This window comes from Pygoscelis adeliae, unplaced genomic scaffold (assembly GCF_000699105.1).
Source record: "Pygoscelis adeliae isolate BGI_AS28 unplaced genomic scaffold, ASM69910v1 Scaffold172, whole genome shotgun sequence".
NCBI classification, from domain to species: Eukaryota; Metazoa; Chordata; class Aves; order Sphenisciformes; family Spheniscidae; genus Pygoscelis; species Pygoscelis adeliae.
In genome coordinates, this window is record NW_008824338.1 from 2118337 (window position 1) to 2139256 (window position 20920).

Sequence of the window (20920 nt, forward strand, 5' to 3'; positions counted from 1 at the left end):
GGAAATCGTCTTCTCCTTTGGAGAACCAACAGACCAGCTGCAGCCAGGGAGGCAGGTTGCTGTTAAGTAGAATTACATAAATTTCCTTGTAACTCTACTGTGTTTTCGTGCTGCTGTTGCAAGAGGCCAGTTTGGCAGCACGAGAGGCCGAAGCCTCTGTTTATCCGCGGAAGAGGAACTATAACCTTCTCCTGCGCATTCCTCCCAAGTCTCATTTCCAGAGACATCCCTCTCGGAGCACGGGAGAGCTTGGTTGCTCACTCCATCCTACCTGTGCGTACCGAGAGCGCCAGCAAAGAGCCTAGCTGTAGCCCTGGCCCTCCTGAAACAAAATCAGCCTGAGAAAGCTCTTTAGCCGCAGGCCACCAGCCAGCTGGCAGATTGCGGCAGGCCCCGGCCCCCCCCGGGGAGGGGGGGGGGGGACCCCGGGGCGGCGCGGCTGCCAATCAGTAATTGGCATCTAAAGTTTCATTTACATTTACGAAACTGCCGCTAAGAGCCAAGTGGGTACGGTGCTGCCTTCCCGTTATCCCGCGGGCAGCATTTAAAGCGGAGCACACGGAGGTACACGTTTATCTCGCGAGTGGCGATGTGAAATAGCTGGTATGTACAAAAATCCTGGGAGGCACGCTGTACCAGACAAGGGAGCGCCTTGGCCGATTCGAGTTTAAGCATGAAGTCATGCTAGAACAGTAAGAAACCAGTATTTTCAGTTCCCTGAGTTTTGTTTTACATGTTTCGCTTGCTGAGACAAGAAAGTCTATCTAAGATAAACTGATCGACAGTTTAGATTTAGAGTGAAGTATACAAAGCAAGCATCTTTTCTGTATGGTAAATATTTTTTTTTGGTCTGGCCTCAGTGTTTATTTGTTATTTAAAGAGTGTACTTTGCATTAAAGCTCGGGTTACATCATTGTTTCATTTCCTTAACACTCAGAAGTTTCGTAAAATTACTGTGGGTTTGACTTTTTCTCCTAGTATTTCTGAAAATGCTGCCGAATAACAAATGTTTGCATACCTACAATATGTATCATACTGTGAGTAAAGTGGAAATACAGATTGACATTTCTGTGTCTTCCCCGTGATTCCTCCTGTATGTTTGACATCTAACATTAGCTGGGCTACGTCCGAAACAGCTCTTCTTGCCTTCTTTTGAAAATTCTGGTATTTATGTTACCAAATGTTCTTCAATCAAGTGTAATAAAAATGAAAGAGGAGTATGTTGACTAATCTTTTATGTGTCTTTGTTCAGATAATTCATATGCAGTTATAAATTGTTACGTGCAGATGGTTGTACTGCTAATAAATTTAGTTGAAGGTTACTCTTGCTGGATTTCTATCTATTAATGGCTTCACAACACTTTGCAATAGGAATGTATTCTGCTGTATGGATAATGCCAATGGGATAGATAAATTCTAAACAAGGGGTTTCATGAGTGGAAAACCGGTGGGTTCCCAGTTAATTGCAGCTCCCAGTTAACATGTTTCAAACAAAGCAGCTAGAAATACAGCTATAGATAGTATCCTGCTGCATATTTTTAGCCTCTGATGCAAGCTTTGAGAGCTACTCTTTAAACTTTATGCAACTTTTACCTTTCAGTCCTAGAATTAATCAGTGTTAAAGGCTGGCAAGGTACCTGTCTGTTTCTTTGATGACCTGGTGGTATTGCACGGTGTTCAATGCAATCTTCCAGTGTTAAAATTTAAACTCCTTTTTCCTCTATTAAATATGAAAGTTAATTCAGAAAGAAGAAAGAAATTCCTGGAATTTCTGTCAAACGCTCTAGGACGCCACTACTAATTTTTTCTGTGTTATCTTTTTCTTTCTTGAAAGTAAGGATTTTATGAACTCAGGGTAAAACAGGTCTCCCTTTTTATAAGGAGAGTTTATTCAGCATACTTCTATATTGCAGCTGCTGATCATATTTCATAGAGCTGTTAAAGCACTTAAAACCTAAAATTAGGTACTGTCTGGTAGTAAATATTTCAAATCACTCCTTAAAGAAATAAATAGAGAAGTGGGCTTTAAAAAAAAAGACGTTTTGAAATATATCATTGAACAAAAGTAATCTCACTTTGCTTTTACTCAAAATAACGCAGTTACAATCTAAATCACTGGTTTCAACACAGTGTGCTTTTTCCTTAGGCTTTCTTCATCTCCTGCACTTTTATTGTGATTTTATACTGACTTTATTTGATATCATAACCTGGGACTTTGTTCAAGCTATGTTTACTGCGGCAACGCTTGTATTAACAGGTATCGAATTAACTTCTAACATACCTGTACTTCCAGTGAGTATTCTTCTGACACTAAGAACTGAAATGTAAGTTCCCTTGCTTCCTGGTGTGCATGTTTCTGTATGGCTTTTAATTGCAGAAGGTGTACACTTGCTTTTTTCCAGATTTAAGATGAGTTAATTTACAGATTAGTATTTTTAATTTGTGCGTTTTTGCTGTATGGTAGTTTTCTATTTGTCTTTTAGTTGAACACGGGAATAGGTTTATTTGCTCATTATCATTCAGTTTTGGTATCATCAGGGTTTGCAAGAAGAACGCAAACACAGGGGCATCAGACTAACAGACATCTGTCAAGTTGGTCAAGTATTTTGAAAGCTTTTTGAAAGTTTAGCACTAAACCAAGTCTGGCAGCAGAAACACTCAGATGTCTTTGGTTTTTACTTTCTACTTGAGAATCCAGTGTTACTTCTACTGTCTAACATATCTATAATCTTCTTGCCGTTTTGTGTTAGAAAAGCAGTATTTATGTTGTGCAAGTGGAAGAAGAGTTTTGATATTTGGTCATCGATTGAGAGGTTATAAGTAAACTTTTAATATGTGGTATTAACATAATATGTGCTTTTTTTTTTTTTTTTATTTAAATGTTGTGTAAATGTGTGTCCAACTTAACCTTTTCTGTCATTGAAAAGCGCTAATTGATCTTGCTGGCCCTGACATAATAGTATAGTTTGATATTTGAAACCTTTCAGCTTTGGCATGGCCCTTTAATCTCCCCTGAGATTTCAGGGCATGGTTCTACTGAAGGCATAAACTTCTACTCTTTTTTAAAATTAAATAAAAATGGTTATTAAAAATAAATTATCTTTATGGTCTTTTAAAGTCAGTAGATGTCTATCTATCAAAGCCCCAGGCTTTACAATATACATTAAAAACTTTCTGCTTTACTTGTACGTATTAGGTGACATTTTAGATGTTGCTGTACAGAAATCAGATTTTTATGAAATAATTTTTTTTGGCCAAGTCCACACTTCTGTGTTGCAATGTTATTAAATCTGTCATTAAATCAGAAGTGCTTAAAGGAACTTGGATGCACTTTGCAGTGCGAAAGCTCAGATATGAAGAGTGCTTATCTGTCAAGTAAAGAATAAAATTTATTTGAAAATGCAATAAAACTTACATTTTTAGTCCATACTGTAGGTTGTAATGCTGCCAGAAGGATTCCTTTTGGGATGCCTGTAATACAGGACCTTGGTGAAAACTATTTTAAAGCAGTTTCTTCTTTTTGTCTCTAAGCCTGAGAAATGTGTCGAATAGCTGGCCCGCCTTTTGCTTTAATGCTAAACAGTAAAATTACTTTGATGATTGATTATCCTATATCAAAATGCATCACTGGGCAGTCTCACTCACAGGATTGTATATAGGCTAGTTGTCAGACTTTTGAGCAAAATGTCAAATGCTAATGGCTGGCTGAGGAATACTAAAGTTTAAGCATTTTATTTTCAATTTGATAAAATTTCTTCACGGTAAGGGAAGATTATAATGAGGAGTGATTCTCTTCAGAACTTTCGGAGGTCCATACTGTCAGGCTCAGGTACCAGACACTAAACTTTGATTCAGACTGCAATTACCGTGGATTTGAAAAGAAGGATTTGGGAGGTTTTCTGTGCCTAAATTCCTTTGGAGGTCTGTGTCCTTTTCCTAGAATTAAAAAAATAAATAAAATTATGGTGATTTTTCGTTAAGCAGCTGTCCATAGAAGTACAGTGTAGCGAGTAATGTTGCAGGACTGTGTAGGGCTGTTTAATTGGATGTAATTTAAGTGCTGTCTCTGAAGAACTCAGTCTGTCTGGGCTGACTGAATACTGTGTCTTTACACCAGGGATGCCTCCTATTGTGGCTGGACTATACAATTTGACTGATTTGGAGAAGCAAACTGCAAAAAGACTTCCCAAGGCAACCTGCAAAATATTCACATAGAGAAGACTAATTTTCATATAGGTGATAACTTTTTACTTACGTGTTTAAGTTAATATGCACTAGATTTTTCGGCAACATTAAAATTTATTACTATTGTGACATGACCCAGTATAAGTTGACATTGTCAGCAGCATAAAGAATTACTGCTGCCTTTTTTTTTAATTGGGTAGACGCAGCAAGTAACTATTCTGTTCTTGACACATATATAATTAAACCACAAAAACCTACATTAAAATACCATGAAGGGTCTGATTTAGACCACAAAAGTAAAAGAAATACAGAGCTGAGTTTGCAACTTTTCAAGTAATTCTCCTCTATGACTATGTGTATATAACTATTGAAATCAATGCTGGTGCATGAGGTAATTGGAAACTTAACTTGATGTTTTGTGCCAGATCCTTAGCTGTTGCAAATTGGAGTAGGAATGTTGAAATTACTGGAGTGGTCTCACATTATGCCAGATGAGTATCTAGTCCTCTATTCTTAGTGCGCAGTCTGTTTTTTGAGGGTGTATTGTAGTATACTTTATATGTGTGAGATCACATGCACAGAGGAGTGATCCTGCAATACTTAGAAAAAACAAAGGAGGGTTAAGTATAAATATCCAAATCATACATTCATGTTTTCTTCCATTTTAAGACATTTTCATACTCCTATGGGAGAATATATCTTTTTATTTTTTACAGCATTTTATAAATGACCACAGAAATACATTTTACAGTAATTGGATTTCTGAAAATGATGCAGTTAGAAATACTGTTAATTGACTGTATTCTTTTAATTCCTTTCGGGCAACTTTGTTGCTCATAGAAGTGAATGGTCAGGTTGCGTTTACTCAGGGACATTTCGCGAATGCCAAGCCTGTTCAATGAAAGGTGTGAAGTCCGTTTACCATGTTAAATCCCACCTGGATGTTCCTTTTTATTTACTGTAGTATATTCCCAGAGAATCACAGAAAATGAAGATCACCTTACTCCCAAGCGAGAGCAGCAAAACCAGCCTCTGTACACTCTGGTTTGTGCATCCTGACATCACGCTATATGTGAGGTCTTTCTTCCAGCTCTCCTGAGTGTCCCAGCGTAGACATGGTTTCACAAAACCAGGCACAGCTCAGGCAGATTATGCACGTTTCCTCTGCCAAGTTCTAGCAATGCAACTCGGATTCAACCTAACGTTCCTGTTCTGGTCTTCTTAATGCAGAGAACTAGGGAGCTGGAAACTAATAGGGCCAAATGGTATAACGGTTTTACAAATGGAATAATTATATTCTGGGAAAGGGTCTCCAAAACAAAATTTTCAGGTTACCCCAAGGCAAGATTTGGAACTGTGGTAGGTTTTCCGAGTGGAAAGATAAAAGTACTTTTCCACTCAGCCACCTATTTTTATGTTTATTCTAATCTGGTGTGATAGAAGGAGCTGGTGTAATGTTCATCTTAATTTGGTTCAGTTGATTGCCCTTTCAGAGAAGTAATTTTTGTGTTCAAAGCACCATCCGAGCGCTGAGCTCACTGTGCAACAGTATAGCTGGGAGTCACCTGCAGTAAGGGATCTTTCAGCTAAAATGGCCATCTGATGTGTTTCCTAGTCATTTCTGGTAGCCAGTTAGCTATGATTCAGCTTGTTTTCCAATTTTCTGATTAAACGATGGTCTAATTTCTCCAAGGACTAGCTGAGTAGTCAGATTTTTGGCTTAAGACAAACGACATCGAAGGAGTTACTCCTTGATAGTTGTGAAACCACCCAGCTTTTTGAGGTCTTCCTTAGGTCTGCATTGAAGGAAGTCCGGGATTGGAACTGCAGCTCGAGAGGTGCTGTCAAATCAGGACTAAGCCTGCAGCAGTTCAATTGTAAGGTCTATAGGAAGAGGTCCATCATTTTGCCCTGTTTTTACATCGTTTGCTAGGGGTCTTGGTTCATATAAGCAGTAATAGCAGTAATCTGCGTGTGACTCATTGCTGTGTGTGACCAACTGTATCTGAAGTTCCGACGTCCATCCGTTTTCTGTGGCAGAGGACGGAAGAGCACGAAGCTGTGGTTTCACGTTTGGTGGCAGTGCTTCTTAAGCAGCCCCTTACCCCTCTGCCGGCCACTCATTTAAGCTGGATCCGTTCCTTGCTGTGGTTCACAAACAGCTGTGCTGGCAACGAGGCAAAGGTCAGAATGAGTGGCAGCACCCGCGCTGCTGAGCCTGGCACTGGCGCTGCAGAAATAGCTGCGGAACCACAGTCTCCGTTACCTAATCTGCCACCTCTGTTAACTGAAGTGCAGGGTCAAGTCTGCGGGATAGGTGGAATTTTTCAGAACGAAAACATTGTCTACAAAAATGATCCCTTGATATTTAACCAAAGGTTTTTCTGATGTGGGTTTTTTTTAACTGAAACTAAAGTCGCTGCAAATAATTTGCAGATACATGTGCAGGTTAAAACAATAGGGAAAGTTTTGATACCTCTGGAGGGGACAGCTATGATGTTCTCAGAGGAAGGCAGGAGGTCAGATGTGATACCAGATGATATAACTTTCCCAGGTCTGTGCACCGCTGTCCCAAAGCTGGGCTCGCAGGGGACAGGCAGAGCGTAACTGCACTAGGAGGAGAACAACATCGCCGAGGGCTGCAGCGCTCATGACGGGCTGCGTTCTTTCACCCCTATTTCTGGGGAAAGAAGCGGAATAATTTCTCAAAAGTGGCCATTACTTAGCTGTCACTGTAGACAAGCGCTTAATTTATGGCAACTATTTTTTATTAGCCTCCACTGTCACAAAGTATTAACTTACATGCTATCACGTTCCAAATGCCTTTTGTATGTTGCTCGCATATAACACTGAAATACGCATGCTATACCACATCACGGGTTTATGAGCACTTGAGCATGCCAAACTAGCGATATTATTTTTGATGTGAGTACAAGTTTGATTTCTAGAGATAAGAGTAGTGATGTAATAAAGTTCTGTAAGGGTTTTGAGTTGACATGACTTTTTGATTAATAAACTTGAAGGACAAAATCAACTTGGCACAAATGAAATGGATTAAGCAGCAAACTAAAGCAGAGATTTCAAAAATACTTGCTAATGAATCTTTAAAGAGGACACTATTACACAGAGTCTTTCAGGGGTTAGTCATCAAATCAAAAATTATTTATTATTTTACCTGTGACACAAAGATTAGTAAGTTCTACAAGAAGTAATACCTTTGATTAGGTCAATTGCTGACCTAATAAAAGAGATGTTTCTTCTTACAAGCTTTCTTGTACTTCTGTTGTTAGACTGTAATGCCTCCAGTACTGCTACTACAGAGACTGAGGGAAGAGTAAATAATGAAGAGGCCAGATTGCTAAGAGTAGTCTGGCTTGTTCAGTAAACTGAGAGCAAGCAAACAGTATGTGCTTCAGTACAAGCCGGTGGTTTATAAAAAAAAAACAACTGGAGGCCATAGCAAATGATCAGGATGGTATCACAGCCAAAAAAGGAGTAGTAATTATTTAAACAAAGTACTAGGCAGAGTAAGAGAGGTTACCTTACCTGTGTAGATAGTATGGGTGCAGCTACTACTGGAAAGCGGTGCTCCCTTTTAGCTTTGGAAAGGAAGCTGGAAAAATAGGAGAAATTTCAGATATAAGACTGGAGGAGTAATTAAACAATTGGAAAACATGTCTTCCAGGGAATGGGCAGATTTTAGTTTACCAAAGGAGAATGTAGCGTAGTTTGATCACAGCAAATAAATATCTAAGTGGGGGAAACGAAATCTGGTAAAGGATCCATTGTCAAAACAGTTGTTTAATTAAAATCTGAGAATACCTGTTTTTCACGATTACTTTCTGTTGCACACTTAGTGCTGGCTCTTAGTAAAAGAGACTCGCCTGTGGGATGGCGAGCTGTTCCTTCACGGAACTTCAGCATTTCAGTTGCGTATGGGGACTGCTGATGGGCCTGGAACCGAAATGAGTGCAGGCAGCTCTTGTGAGGATCAGCAGCATAAAAAATGTAGCCTACACAGCTCTTCTAATATCGGGTTTAGCATTTTCTTTGTGCCGGACAAAGGTGGCACATAGGAATTTTGCTACTTTTCAGTCATTGTGTTCTGATGGTTTCAGTTTAGCTTGATGGCTGCAGTGCAGCAGCGTTAGGTTTGATGAGTAATAATTGTCCTCACATTCTGTCAGAAACCACCTGAGCTGCGTGCTGGCACCAGCAGGAGTTCCTTATTCTGGGACAGTTTTGCGTTTTTTGTTTCCTGGTGTTCAGTAATTCCTTAAGAATGGAACACTTTCCCAAATGCAATATTTAGGGGTTACTGTCAACTTTAATTAAGAAAAAGGTTGCATGTCTCCTACTAAACCAGAACCAAAGTACCCAGGTTTATTTTTGGTGGCTTTACTTTTATATTGCTTTCTGGCATTTCAAAATGGCCCGTTCGAGAACTGTATGTGAAACATTTGCAGTAAGAGGAATGGCAGCTGCCGGCCAGGGGTGGGCAATGAAGGTGACAGCTGAAAAGGAAGGGCGAGCTGTGAGCTTCCTCCTTCATCGGGATGTTTCTAGGAATCTTAGCGAGTATTTGAACTTCTTCAGTAATGATCATTGCATACTCAGACTGCTGAATACACTCTTGAAACTGTGGCATGACTTTTTAAAACAAGATGTATAGATACTATGCTGTCACGGCTTTCATTTTAACATGTGATTGGATTCTTTGAGTTAATTTATCCAGCCTTATAAAACTGCTGTTTGCTTTTACCTGGAGGATGTGCTCATTTTTAGGTTCTCCTAAATTCTAAAATGATAAGTAGGGTTTCTGTTTTAGAAATAACCTTATGCTGGTTTTGTGTCACAAGGTGAATTTTTTTTTATCTGTGAAAGGTAAATTTGACATGTCTTTTGGGGAGAGGAGATAATAAATAATTAATATTTTCAAGTTGACAATGTCACTTTAAATATTCTGGCTAACCAAGCATAGCCTTTTTCTTTCTGTTTTCAGTGGCTTGTTTATAAAGAAATGAAATGTTTTATTTGGTTTGTTTTCAGCTATTTTCTACAAAAAAGAGAGGGAGAATGTCTCAGTAATTAACCAAATATGCTGTGTAGTAAAAAACAAAATCCTTCCCCCCTAAAAACCCCTAGTTGTTCAAAACATTGAAATGGCCAGCTAGTAGAAAAATAAAACTAAAATTTTTATTAAAATTATAAAAGAGTATGCTTCTATCTGTGACATCTTTGCATTACTTTTTTTTTCCCCTGGGAACCGTCTTTCTTTTTGATAAGGATTGTGTGGGTTTGATCAATCATGAGTTTGAAAACACTACGTTTAATTTTTTTGCTAATCAATTTCCCTTTATTTTTAGGGGAACACAGCGGGATTCTAGATTAGATTTGTTTACAAAATGAGGCCAGAAACATTCTCAGCATTTGTTTTATTTATTTCTGGCTGGAATAATCTGTAATTGATTAATCTGGAATGAGTCAGAAGAGGTCTGTGTAGCTGCATGCTTTATCTAAGTGTGAGTGAAGAGGTCTCTCGCAGTTGGGAAGCCCCCAAGCATCAGTGAATTCGCAGCTCTGGTTTCAATCTCGGCAATTTCACGGCATATTGTGCAATGTTAGGATAAGGGAGGAATTGCTGAGTTTATAATTCTGTACTCTGAAATTCTGAAAGCTAATCCTTCTTATTTGTTGCACAGGTATGGGATGGGAGTGGTAGGAAGAGTAAGGGGAGTCAGTTTTAGCCATATTTGGGTACCTGTAAAATTGGTACCCAGTTTTGCAAGAGAGGTAAATGCTGCACTGAAGTATTATTTTACCTAAAGTAAATGAGATACAGTGCTTGCAGTTGTTTACCATTTGCCAAGAAGTCTTTCTGGTTTTCTGTTTTCTCACTTGTTTTGTTGTATGATGGTAATGGGACAGCAGGCAGATCTCTTTGTCATAGACCCTTTCCATTTCTTACCTGTTTTATGTACCTAACTGATGCAGAGACCTCATGGTATGTGTTCCTCTGCTTTTTTGTCTTGATGCCTGCTTTTGACTGGTATTGAATGGTTTTGCGGTGGTGTGACTTGTTTCTAAGTTAGAAGTACCTGATGGGGAGTAGAAATATCATCTTAATTTTTCTCGAATAAAATGTCCACAAATACCACACAAGCAATGCCATCCTTCAGGAAACTCAGTCCAAGGAAGCAAACTGCACTGAACTGACAATTATACAAGTGTTCACCAAAGACCATGCAGAATTTGCAAGACTGTGTGTAACAAATGTATAGTGACTGGCATGAAAGCCAATTATTTGACTTGAATTTTGAGAGGTTTTCAGTGTATTACAGTTTGGTCGCATGAATTGTGTCTGTTTTGATTGCTCTGTTTAATGTCTGGCATGAATTCACATGCTCAGAAAGGAAGATGGAAATAACAAATTGTGTCCCAGTTAGATGTGTAATTTTTAAGGGGAGGGAGAAGGTAAAAGGAAACCAGATGAGCACAGAATTATCAACGCCTGACGGCTGTTAAAGACCCCTTCCATGTTCTTAACATACATGATAACCCGGTATGGATAATTCTGTTGTCTCAAGATGTGGAAATGGCCGAGTTGTGTTACCAGGAACAAACACTCTTCCAGCAGGAACAGCAGGCAGACCCTAAGTCTTCTGTGAATCTGAGCTTTGGGGTTATCAGTGTCCTGAAATCCTGGAATACCAGGATTTTATTTTTAATTTGTAGTTTGGTTTTTTTTGTGCTAATAACGGCTGACATTGCACCTTGAAACTTACTCATTGCAGAAGCATGGTTTCTATGTACATTAGAATATGTATTGTAGAGCCAGTATATATATTAGAATATGCTGTATACCCAGTTTAGATATATGCATGTTCTTAGGCACACCCATGCAGGATACTGTGCCGGGATGAGAGGGCTGAACAGGTCCTGAAGGGTGCCCTGCACAACCCCTCCATCTAGTTGGAACGCTGTCTGTCACCCATGTATTTTGCTGTGAGAGCGAGGGCTCTTGTTTATAGAGGAAGCGGCTGGGTCCGTTCGCTTTTCAGCATATCCTGGAAATTCTTCCTATATTCCTTCCCTGTAAATGAGTAGCAGGGCAGTGTGGGTGGTTGTAGTAGGCAGGAAATTCAGCTGTGCTCAGCAGCCTATGGAAGTTGCGTGAGTTGTTGTATGAACTCCTAGCGTAATTCTGATAATTCAAAAAAAGGAATAATGTGTCTTCTCTAATTAAGCAATCCATCTGCAAATGCAAATTGATGTAGGCAGGTGCTCAGCAGAACACAAAACCCAGCGAAGATGTTTTCCCTCCGCCAGGGGCCGCTGGACGTGCTCAGAGCTAAAATAAGCTGTACACTGAGGATGGCACGGCATGCCGTCCTCTCAGCTGCAGACCGAGGGCTCTGGGTAAGGAAGGAGCTCAGCATTTTGGAGGACACTAATAGGTGGAGAAGTGGGTCCCGGGTATGCTACAAATGGTTCCAGAAAGCTCTAAAACTTCTCTAAGGGTAAAATTTTCATCCTCAACGAGCTGAAAGTGGACGGAAACCAAACTGATCCAAAGAGAGCCGTATCTAACCCTCTAGAGATGAGGGCCTGAGGAAAAAAAAAGTGTTAGAAGAGGAGGAAGGGAAAGACAGACATTCCGTATTTCCCTTAATTCTCTAGACTGTGGAGCAAGATTTGTTTCTACAATGCAATATGAGTTTTTCAGGAGGCTCATTTCACTCGCCTTGATATCAGGAGGTGGAGAGCAGTTACCTCAGCTAAGCCTAAATACGCATCCAAGATTCTCAAGCCACTTCTACTTCCTGCAAGAATCCTTCTGATTAAAAGAAATGCAAAAAGAAAAATTTGAGAGCTAAAAAAAAAAAATATTCTGTGTGCTTTCTCTCCACCTGCCAGTTCTCCTCAGGAAAGCAGTACATGTCCCTGACAAGGTCATACTGTCAGGGTGGCTTTGCTTGCCTTTTTAACTGTTTATTATGTTTATGGTATTTAAAATTTATTAGTTATTTGCTCTCCCTTGAAGTTAGATATAGATGATAATGTTTCTTACTGTTTTTTTGCACTAAAGAAGAATTGTTTTTATTAGGGTTGACACTCCTTTCAAGAAAACACAGCACTTGTATAAGAGAAAACACAAAAGCCTATGAAGCTAAAATTAATTAACCATGAGAAATATATCAAGTAATAGCTTTTCTGAGATTATGTTAAGAGCTGAATTTTCATTTTGCCTTACAACATAAGATAAGAAAGCTGACATGTCTTCTTTTTCTACCAAAACAAGGACAGACAGTGATGTCCAGTTTCCAGAAAGCCCTACGGTTATAATTTTATTTTAAAAGTGTTAAATGCATATGTTTTTTCTTATTGACTTGTCTGCTAATAGTTTCACTTGAGTTTTGAAGAAAGCTAGGTTATAAAGCACATCAATCTCATTCCTCATCTGGGGCATGGATCTTTCTTCTTTTCCAAATGTGATACTAGTAGAGACTGAGAAAGCGGTATGTTTTTACTGTCCAAAATACAGTTTTTGACTGTAGATACAGGCTAAGTTGAAATTCTAATAAATCAGCATTTGGTTTCCTTTTGATTTAGGTTACATTTTATCTTTTTCACATGAGACTACAGGTGATACGCATGCAGAGAACTAGAAGAATGTTTTCCTGAGAAAGAAATGATTGAATGTTAGGCGGTGCCTGTTTGTTACTGCCTGTACCCTCTCTCCAGTTCCTTCAAATAAATGAGTTTCATGGGAAACAACTAGCATGAAATCATCTAATTTAGTGAGATTGCAGTGCATATGCACTAGTTCCTTGCACGGATTCTTGTTATCTACCTTGCATAACCTTTCATGCCTCAAATGTGCTTCACTCTCCTCAGACGGCCTGTAGGAACGGTGCAAACCCCAGACAGAGGCTTGCCAGAAGCTGGGGGAGTTCAGACCCTGGAGGCTGCGCTCGTTCGTTGGCACCTTACTGCTGCACGTCCTGCATACAGTCAGTTGCAGTTATAAGCACTAAGTACTTCTACTGTCACAGATTTCTGAAGTAGAGCACTAGAAAATGTGAAATTGTTCTATTTGCGGCCACTTCTGACTTAACATTTTGACTCTCAACCTGTGGCTGTGATAGAGATGAGTTCTTTGTGGCTGTGAGTTAGTTGTGTAAACCACAGCAGCATCCTTTCTGTTTATTCTCTAGGCTTCTTATTGACACATTTCAAAATGTAAAAACAATATAGTAAATTTGACTGGGATCATGCAGCTCCTGTACTATACTGCCAGAGCATCATGCCAGAGCATCACCATGATATAACCTCAATAGAAGTAGGTGTTTTTCAGTTGAAAAAGAATAAAAAGAATCTGACAATGTGCCCAAGGGGATTATCATGTGAAAAAAAATGTTGTGGTAGAAAGTGAGGACCACCCCCACTAATAATTTCATTTAAGAGGCCCCACTCATAAGTGGACCAAGAGAGGACTTTCTTCCTAAGTTTTTGGGTTGAAGTGAAAAGGAGGAAAATTTTTGTCTGATGGCCAAACTCTTCTTCCAGATGATGGATTCTTCTTGGAGCTCCATCTCTCCATCTAGCTGACTGGAGGGCCTGAAGCAGCCTCTGAAATACTCTTGGGAAACGTCAAGTGCTTTAAGGTTGTTTTCTACCTGTGGATCCCCAAGCTTCACATTCTGTCTTGAGCTTGTGAAAGTTGCAGCACGGGATCTTATGAGACATCTCATAGAAAATAAAACTGCCTCAGTCAGTTGTTTATTTGTTGCAATCCTAATTTTCTGAAGAAATCATTGCGAGGGGAGAGATCACGTCCTGGCTGTCTTACATTTTCAGTCATTTACAAAGTGGTATGCAGCAGATCCTCAAGTAGTTTTTTATTTTTTTTTAACTTATGGGTGTATCTCTGGGAGGAAACACATGTTTCTCCTCATGGTCGAGTCCTGGAAGTTGCAGTTTAAATTTGATGAAGTGTTTTATTCCCCCAGATAAAAATAAATAAATAAAAAATTAGATTTAAATGCATTTGTTGATGAGGAAAGTCAGGAATCCTCCTAATTAAGACATTTCTTAGAAAGGTAAAATTTTTATCTGGGAGCATAAAACACTTCATCAGTTTTAAAGCCACATCTGCAAGGACTGGATCAAGAGCAGAAACAGGCATTTTTCTTCATTCTGGCTTGTCTGTGAGTTTAAGACTTTTAACAACAGTTTTAAAAATATTTAAACCCAGTTAGAAACACTTGCAATATAATAGGGACAAGAGTGCCCTCCCTCCCTCTGTTTTTAATCTGGTTCTCTTGATGGGATAAACTACAAGGTTGCATTGGTAACTGGATTATTGCCTCATAAAACAGCACGAGGTTACTATTATCCTTTAATTTTATATCTTTATTAGGGAGTAATGTTGGTCTTATTTAAATCACTGACTTCTCTAATGGTTTTTCTCCTCTTTTACAAATTTATAAAACTAAACCCTAAAGGATTTGGTCTAAGTGCAATTGGCATAACTGCCATTATAAAAATCATTGTGTTAGTAGTTGGTTATAATCAGCCGCTTTAAGTGGGCTCAAAATGTAGCAGGATTTAGCTGTTGATAGGTAGAACACTGATAAAACACTAATTCTGAATTTTACTTAAAAAAGCTCAATTTCCAGTAAGAGTATGCGAATTTTGAGGTTGTGTGAAGATAAACAACAGAGCCCTAGAAACTATTATAATACAGCATGTTCGTGGAAAGGATATATTTAACACATTGTGTATTGCTGCAAAGATTAAACAAGTTTGTCTTTGTCTTGCAATTCAGTAAAGTAAGTTCAAAAATTCGTGAAGGTCAGTCTTTTTTAGAAGGTGACTAATACAAGTGGCATATTTAATGATACATTCCAGTGGATACAACCACCTGAATTTTGGGACAGAACACACATATTGTGGGTGAGTCATAGGCAGTTCTTAATAGTAAAACTCCTGTTGGACTTACATAGTCAGGATGTATTTAAAATATTGATACACTTTATTTTTTAAGAAAAAATGTGACATCTATCTGTTGATTTCAGCGTGCTTTGGTTAAGATCATGATCCATACGGAAAGAAACATGAATATGGGTCTGTCTGTTATGGTATGGCTCCGTAGTTGAGTTGTAGTTGAGTTTCACACAGAAAGTGAGGGATCTGTCACCTTCAGTGACCGACAGACAGAATTAGAGCATTTAATGTTTGAATGCAAGCCAGATACTGACTTTCAGTCAATAAAGTTAGAAACTAGTCAAACAATTTGTTCCAAATCTTGACTTTTACTAGTGAGTGCTTGACCGTTTCTTTCCGCAGGCAATCTTACTAATGCAATAACATGCACACACTTCAAACTCTTAATCAAATTAAAGCAGATTTTGTGTTTAAGTTACTAATGGAATATTTTAGGATTGGTTGTGAAAATTCACCTTTGTGTTTGGAATTGCCTTCTTTGGCAAGGGCTGCCGCAAGAAATGCTGTGTAGAGCTGCTTTCTCTCAAAATACCTATTGTCCTTGGTAGGCTCCTCTCTGAAAATTGCTTGTAGTGGGTGTTTTAAAGAAGCCTTTCCATTCCCCTTTTGACTCCATTGAACAGACACTGCAGAAGATTTTTACAAACACAAGGGTGTGGGCTCCACCTTGACCAAAAAACCATGGGAGGTGGTTACTGTTTTGGTGAAGGCATCACGGGTGAAGACGTCAATGTCTTGAATCCCTCTGAAATCGAGAGGAGATTGAAGCCATTTTGAAAAACAGGAATTACTTTCAACTTTCTGATATGGTGAAATACGTGCAATATGATTTGCTTGCAATTGGTCTTTTCCTTATGTAACATCGTGGCAAAAATTATTGCAAATTAGAATCTTTTTGAAACTTAGAGAAGAGGGAAGGAAAACAAGAGGTATAATCTGGTGGCAGGAAAAAGGGGAAATAAAGGTGAGACTGGAAAGAAGGTAGACTGGGGCTGTAAACGCGTATGTGCCTATGTTCTAGGAAGTACCTAATGCAAAACATAAGGAAATCTTGGGAGTTACATTTTGGGGAGTAAACGGAGGTATGGCAGGTAAGTGGCACTTCAGACTAAGAGAGGAGGTATTCACAGGGCAACGTAAGGCAGTGGTTGGGGATGTGTGGGTGCAATGGCTTGTAGCTCTGGTTCCTTTCAAATGTTCTGCGAGTGCCAACAGAGCTATACATTGTTTGACCTCAGATAAGTAACAGTTGTGTTTATGCAGGCTGGAGGTAGCATAACGTATAAGTGCTTGCTGGTCAAAATTTAAAACAAAGATCCATAATATGTTTATGTTATTGGGCATACTCCCAGGTAATGGTTTCTTGGGGTGCCTTGATAACCTTGATAAACAAATCCAGGTTGTTTGGGTTCCTTAATTTATGTGTTTACATACTGTTATATTTTTTGTTTTCTTTTAAATGTAGTACTAGCTTTGATTAATTATTGTATATATGAAATATCCCTGGTACTTGTTTTGTTCTAAATTATGCAAATTTGCATAACTCCAAAGTGGATCTTTTCTGAGAATGGAGATTGTAATATAATTGTGTGGCTTTATAGTTAAGGTTACAGTAATCATTTGTATGCAGAACTCTTTGAAAATAGAATTTTCCTATTGAACATCTCAATATTTGATGAGAGTGATTCACCCTATGAGAGAAGTCATAGACATAGCAGATAATTAGGGTAATGTCTGTCATTTAGCACTTTGTAGGGAGCTGCTTGTTATAAACCACTTTGTGTATTTTATTTAATCCTGGAGGAATTTAATGGACCTTAGAGAGCGGACTTCATGCTGATAATTGCGTAATAACCTTTTTCTGCCAGACACTTAATGACTAAGAGGTTATCATTAAATGTGTATTAAGCAGTTTTGTTCAGAGTTCCATAATTGTCTTTCTAATATGTTCTCCCAAGGGTTATCTTTTGTTGTCTACTTAAACAGCTGCCTGTATTAAACATTTTAGCTTTTTTATTGGTTTGTTTTCATAACTATTTTTTCAGCCGGAGGTTAAGAATTATTTATTCAGTGTGTTCCTGTTTCTGTTGGTGTATTTTAGATAGCTTCCCAAAATAATACTGGAGGTCTTGAAACATTTTGTATGAAATTAGGCTTCATAGAAGTCAATGGGAACTTTGCTGCAGATTTTAGTGAAACCACAGGCTCAGTTAGGGTGTTTGTTTATTGCAGGTTTGCCTGAGAAGTGAGGATCACAGACTAACATCTTAATTTTTTCTCTTCTTTTTAATTTAGACTACTGAGCTGTAAATTGAAGGGAAGATAATTTCTGCTTGTGGGGGAAAAGAAAGGTGAATAACCTCCATGGAAGACTCTCAGGATCTAAGTGAACAGTCAGTAAGTACAAATGTTGCTAAACTGAATGGAATAAATTGCACTCCATTCAAGTTGTGTATGAAGGGATTTTACTTCGGATTTGAGAATTACAGTAAGATCTGGGGAAAGCTTCTGAGCTTTTAGATTCAAACCTTTTCTTAGTTCATACATGAAACGAGGGGGTTTAATCTTCTTTTTTACCTGTTGAAGGTAAAAGATCATAGTTCTGTAGGATTTTGCAGAACTAGAATTGTTGGAGGGCTGAGGGATATAATTGAGGTACACTGGAAGAATAAAATGTTAAAAACTTGCACAGTGGTATGCCTTGTTCAAATAATTCTATCAAAATGTATATCCACCATGGTCTGTCAGTTTTGCCAAAGCAAGAGTTACCAAAAACGCAAACCAGAGATTGTCAGACTGTGGCAGATGTCCTACATGAATTGTTTCGGGACTCTCCTGGATTTCAAGGGGACTGTGAGAATTGGCAGTGTATCTCCCTGCGCTATGTCAGAGGGAGATTCCCCTTGTCATTGGTGAAGTAGCTGGGAAAAACAGGGTGGACATTTCTTCTCCTTTTTCCTTTCTAATTTTTCCTTTCCAATTTTTCCTTTCCTTTAAGGATGTGGTCTCCAGACTTCCTTACCACCAGGCTGCAGTTCTGAGGAGGCAGCATGCGCCAATCAAATTTAAAGTTGGCTTTGTTTTTAACATCTTAATTTCTAGTGGTCACAGTACTGGCAGATTTTGCGAGTACCATGATCCCCACAAGTCTCAGCTTGGGCCCAGTGTACTAAAGATCAATAAAGGGATTTCGTATTTCTATTTCTGACATGCTGAAAGAGGTTATCCATGTAATAAACTAGTTTTAATATCTTTTTTTATAGCAGAGACTTTTATAGGTAACACAATTGCAAGGAACTGAGAAGAGCTTGCATGTATTTTTAAAATGTCAGTAATTTACTTTAATAAGGAGTACTTTGCTCCTGACTGGATAGCTCCTATCTGAGACTTTATCTTGGACTAGAGTTTTATTGCTGATTTAAAATGGTACAGAACTGGAAAGTCTTAACAGTGTCTTAAGTGACCATAGTGGCACTACTTGGGACAGCTGCACGTATTTATGTATTTAAACTGTTCCCAACCAAGACTTTAGAGCATGTAAAAGCTACATGGCTTCATAATTTGATAAAGTTTTATAAAGGTCATAAAACATTAAGCAGAAGTTCTTCTCTCATAGTCTGTGAAACAATTATTCTGTGCAGTATACATAGTATGGTTATTAATAGGAAGTAGACGAGCCAGTTTAGCTTAGTGCAAAAATGTGTTTTCATAGTAGTTAAAATGTTTTTGCACCACTGGATGCCTCATAAATGCATACTTTAGTAGCCATTTTACTGCCCTATCGTAGTCTAATTTCTGCAGTACTTTTCATAGTTACTACATTGCTTTATGCTAATATGTGAGAACAGTTTTGCAGATTACAAACTGAGGTGAAATCTGTGCCATGTTGCATATGGAGATAGGATTTGCTGTCCTTAAACTATTGTTAGCGTCACAGAAAATTGTGATTCAAGACAAGAGTTTATTCTTCTTACTCTTTGCTGAACAGTGGCAGACTTTCAACGTAATGGGTGGGAAGAGTCCCCTTTCATCACTCCCTTCATCCAGGTGTGCACCCAGACTAAGATCTCACCCAGGTGTTGGGCACTGTCCTGGGAAAAGGAATTGTGGTGTGAAGCCCGTCTGCCTAGAGCAGATACTGAACCTTCGTTCCCCCACTTCAAAAGCCTTTTCACTATTATACCATGGTTAAACTCCTCTCACAGCCAAGTTTTAAAAAAGAAAATAGTGTTTCTGGCTTATTTCTTTAAAAGCTGCAGGGCAAGACCAGAGATCCCAGGTAGGAGGGAGCATTCTCTAGCCGAGGCTTTGGTGGTTTAAGCTCCAGGAAAGTATCAGATGTATATCCTACACCCCTTCTGCTTGTACTGCCCTGGTGTTTTGTAGTGGTTAATGTGTTTTGTACTGGTCAGCTCTAGGCAGTTTCTGCTCATCATGCAGGATTTCTGGTTCTTGACATGTTCAAGGAGCCTAGGTACTTCATTCCAGCTTCAAGATTCCTCTCTGGGAGCTGGGTGCATAAGATTTAGATCATGGAAATTCAAGGAGCCTAAGGATCTAGCCGCTGCTGCGAGCGTATTAGATTGTGTGAATAAGCATGAATGCAAGACCTGTGCTCAAACTTGTGCTGGCACCTTGCCCCGAATATTCTAGTCCTTGGTTACTTGAAAGACTGCCTGTCTGCAACCGAGATGGGTTAGAAGGTACTTGCTGTTGGATAGTATGTTTGATGGACACTTGAGTTTTCTGAATAGAGAGATTCCTTTATTGAATTCATTTCCCTGGGCAGTCTGTTAAGAGCCTTTCATCCTTGGGAAAGGAGGCCAGGCACATTTACTTGGGTTAGTTAACAAGGGTAAGCAGGGGGGTTGGACTAGATGACCTTTAAAGGTCCCTTCCAACCCAAACTATTCTATGATTCTATGATTCAAGTTTTATTTTAAAGAAAAGAAATTATGCTAATTTCTGCAAGTAGGTTATCCTCCTGAAGTATGATGGGCTGTAGTGTAGCTTTTATTGTGATGGTCTTCTCCATAATTCTGAGATCCCTACTATTGTTCTAACTCGAGTTTTTGTTGTTTACTCTGTCTTCTGTTCTTTTAAAATACACTAAGAAACGACTGGTTCTATGATTCCTGTCCTTAAACTATATCACAGTCAGGTGAAACTGATATGATCATAGTTAGGAGCAGTTCCACAGCATCCCTGTTGCTATATAAGAAATAAACTCTTCCACTTTTGTCTCAGAGCAGTGGCTGCATGACCACATGCTGCTTCAGAAATCTAAGTGCACCCCTGTTCTCTGAGCCTCTAAAGAATTGCGTTTGACTGAATTGAGCAGCTGTTGTGTTTTCTGAGATGCCAGCTTGATTAGATGTAATATATACACCATTTATTGCATTATGTCACTAATTTATTTATTTTCCCTATTTTTATTTGTAGTGAATTCCTTGCCCCTGCTACATTTTAAATCCTTATGCACCGACTGACCAGAAGTCAGTCTCCTTGCCTGCTTGTCGTACCGTAAAGCCTCTGTGCCGAGAAGTCTGTCGTGCTTGCTTTCCTTTGCCCTCCCGCTCCCAGTGCCATGTGGCAGAGGTGGGGTAATCTAGTCTTAATCTAGATTGTACAGTGATCAAAAGAGTCAGAATCAGAGTGGAGTTTATTATACTTAGGTTTTCCTGTCTCTACACACAACCGCATAGGTAAATAGCTGTATTTTGAA

At 38.9% G+C, this 20920-nt stretch overlaps 1 protein-coding gene across 10 annotated transcripts in view; it reads left to right on the forward strand.

Annotated features, from left to right (window-relative positions):
- The first annotated feature begins 454 nt into the window (after nt 1-454).
- The window catches only part of EYA4 (EYA transcriptional coactivator and phosphatase 4), a 159631-nt gene continuing 139165 nt past the window's right edge, over nt 455-20920 (forward strand). For 9 of the 10 annotated variants that reach the window (XM_009319060.1, XM_009319063.1, XM_009319065.1 and 6 more), the window contains exons 1-2: nt 455-603; nt 17491-17592. In XM_009319060.1, coding sequence (XP_009317335.1) covers nt 17560-17592 — 33 coding nt within the window. In that variant the 5' untranslated portion in view covers nt 455-603; nt 17491-17559. Of the gene's footprint in view, nt 693-17490; nt 17593-20920 lie in introns of all 10 variants that reach the window. The other variant, XM_009319061.1, reaches the window with a different exon arrangement.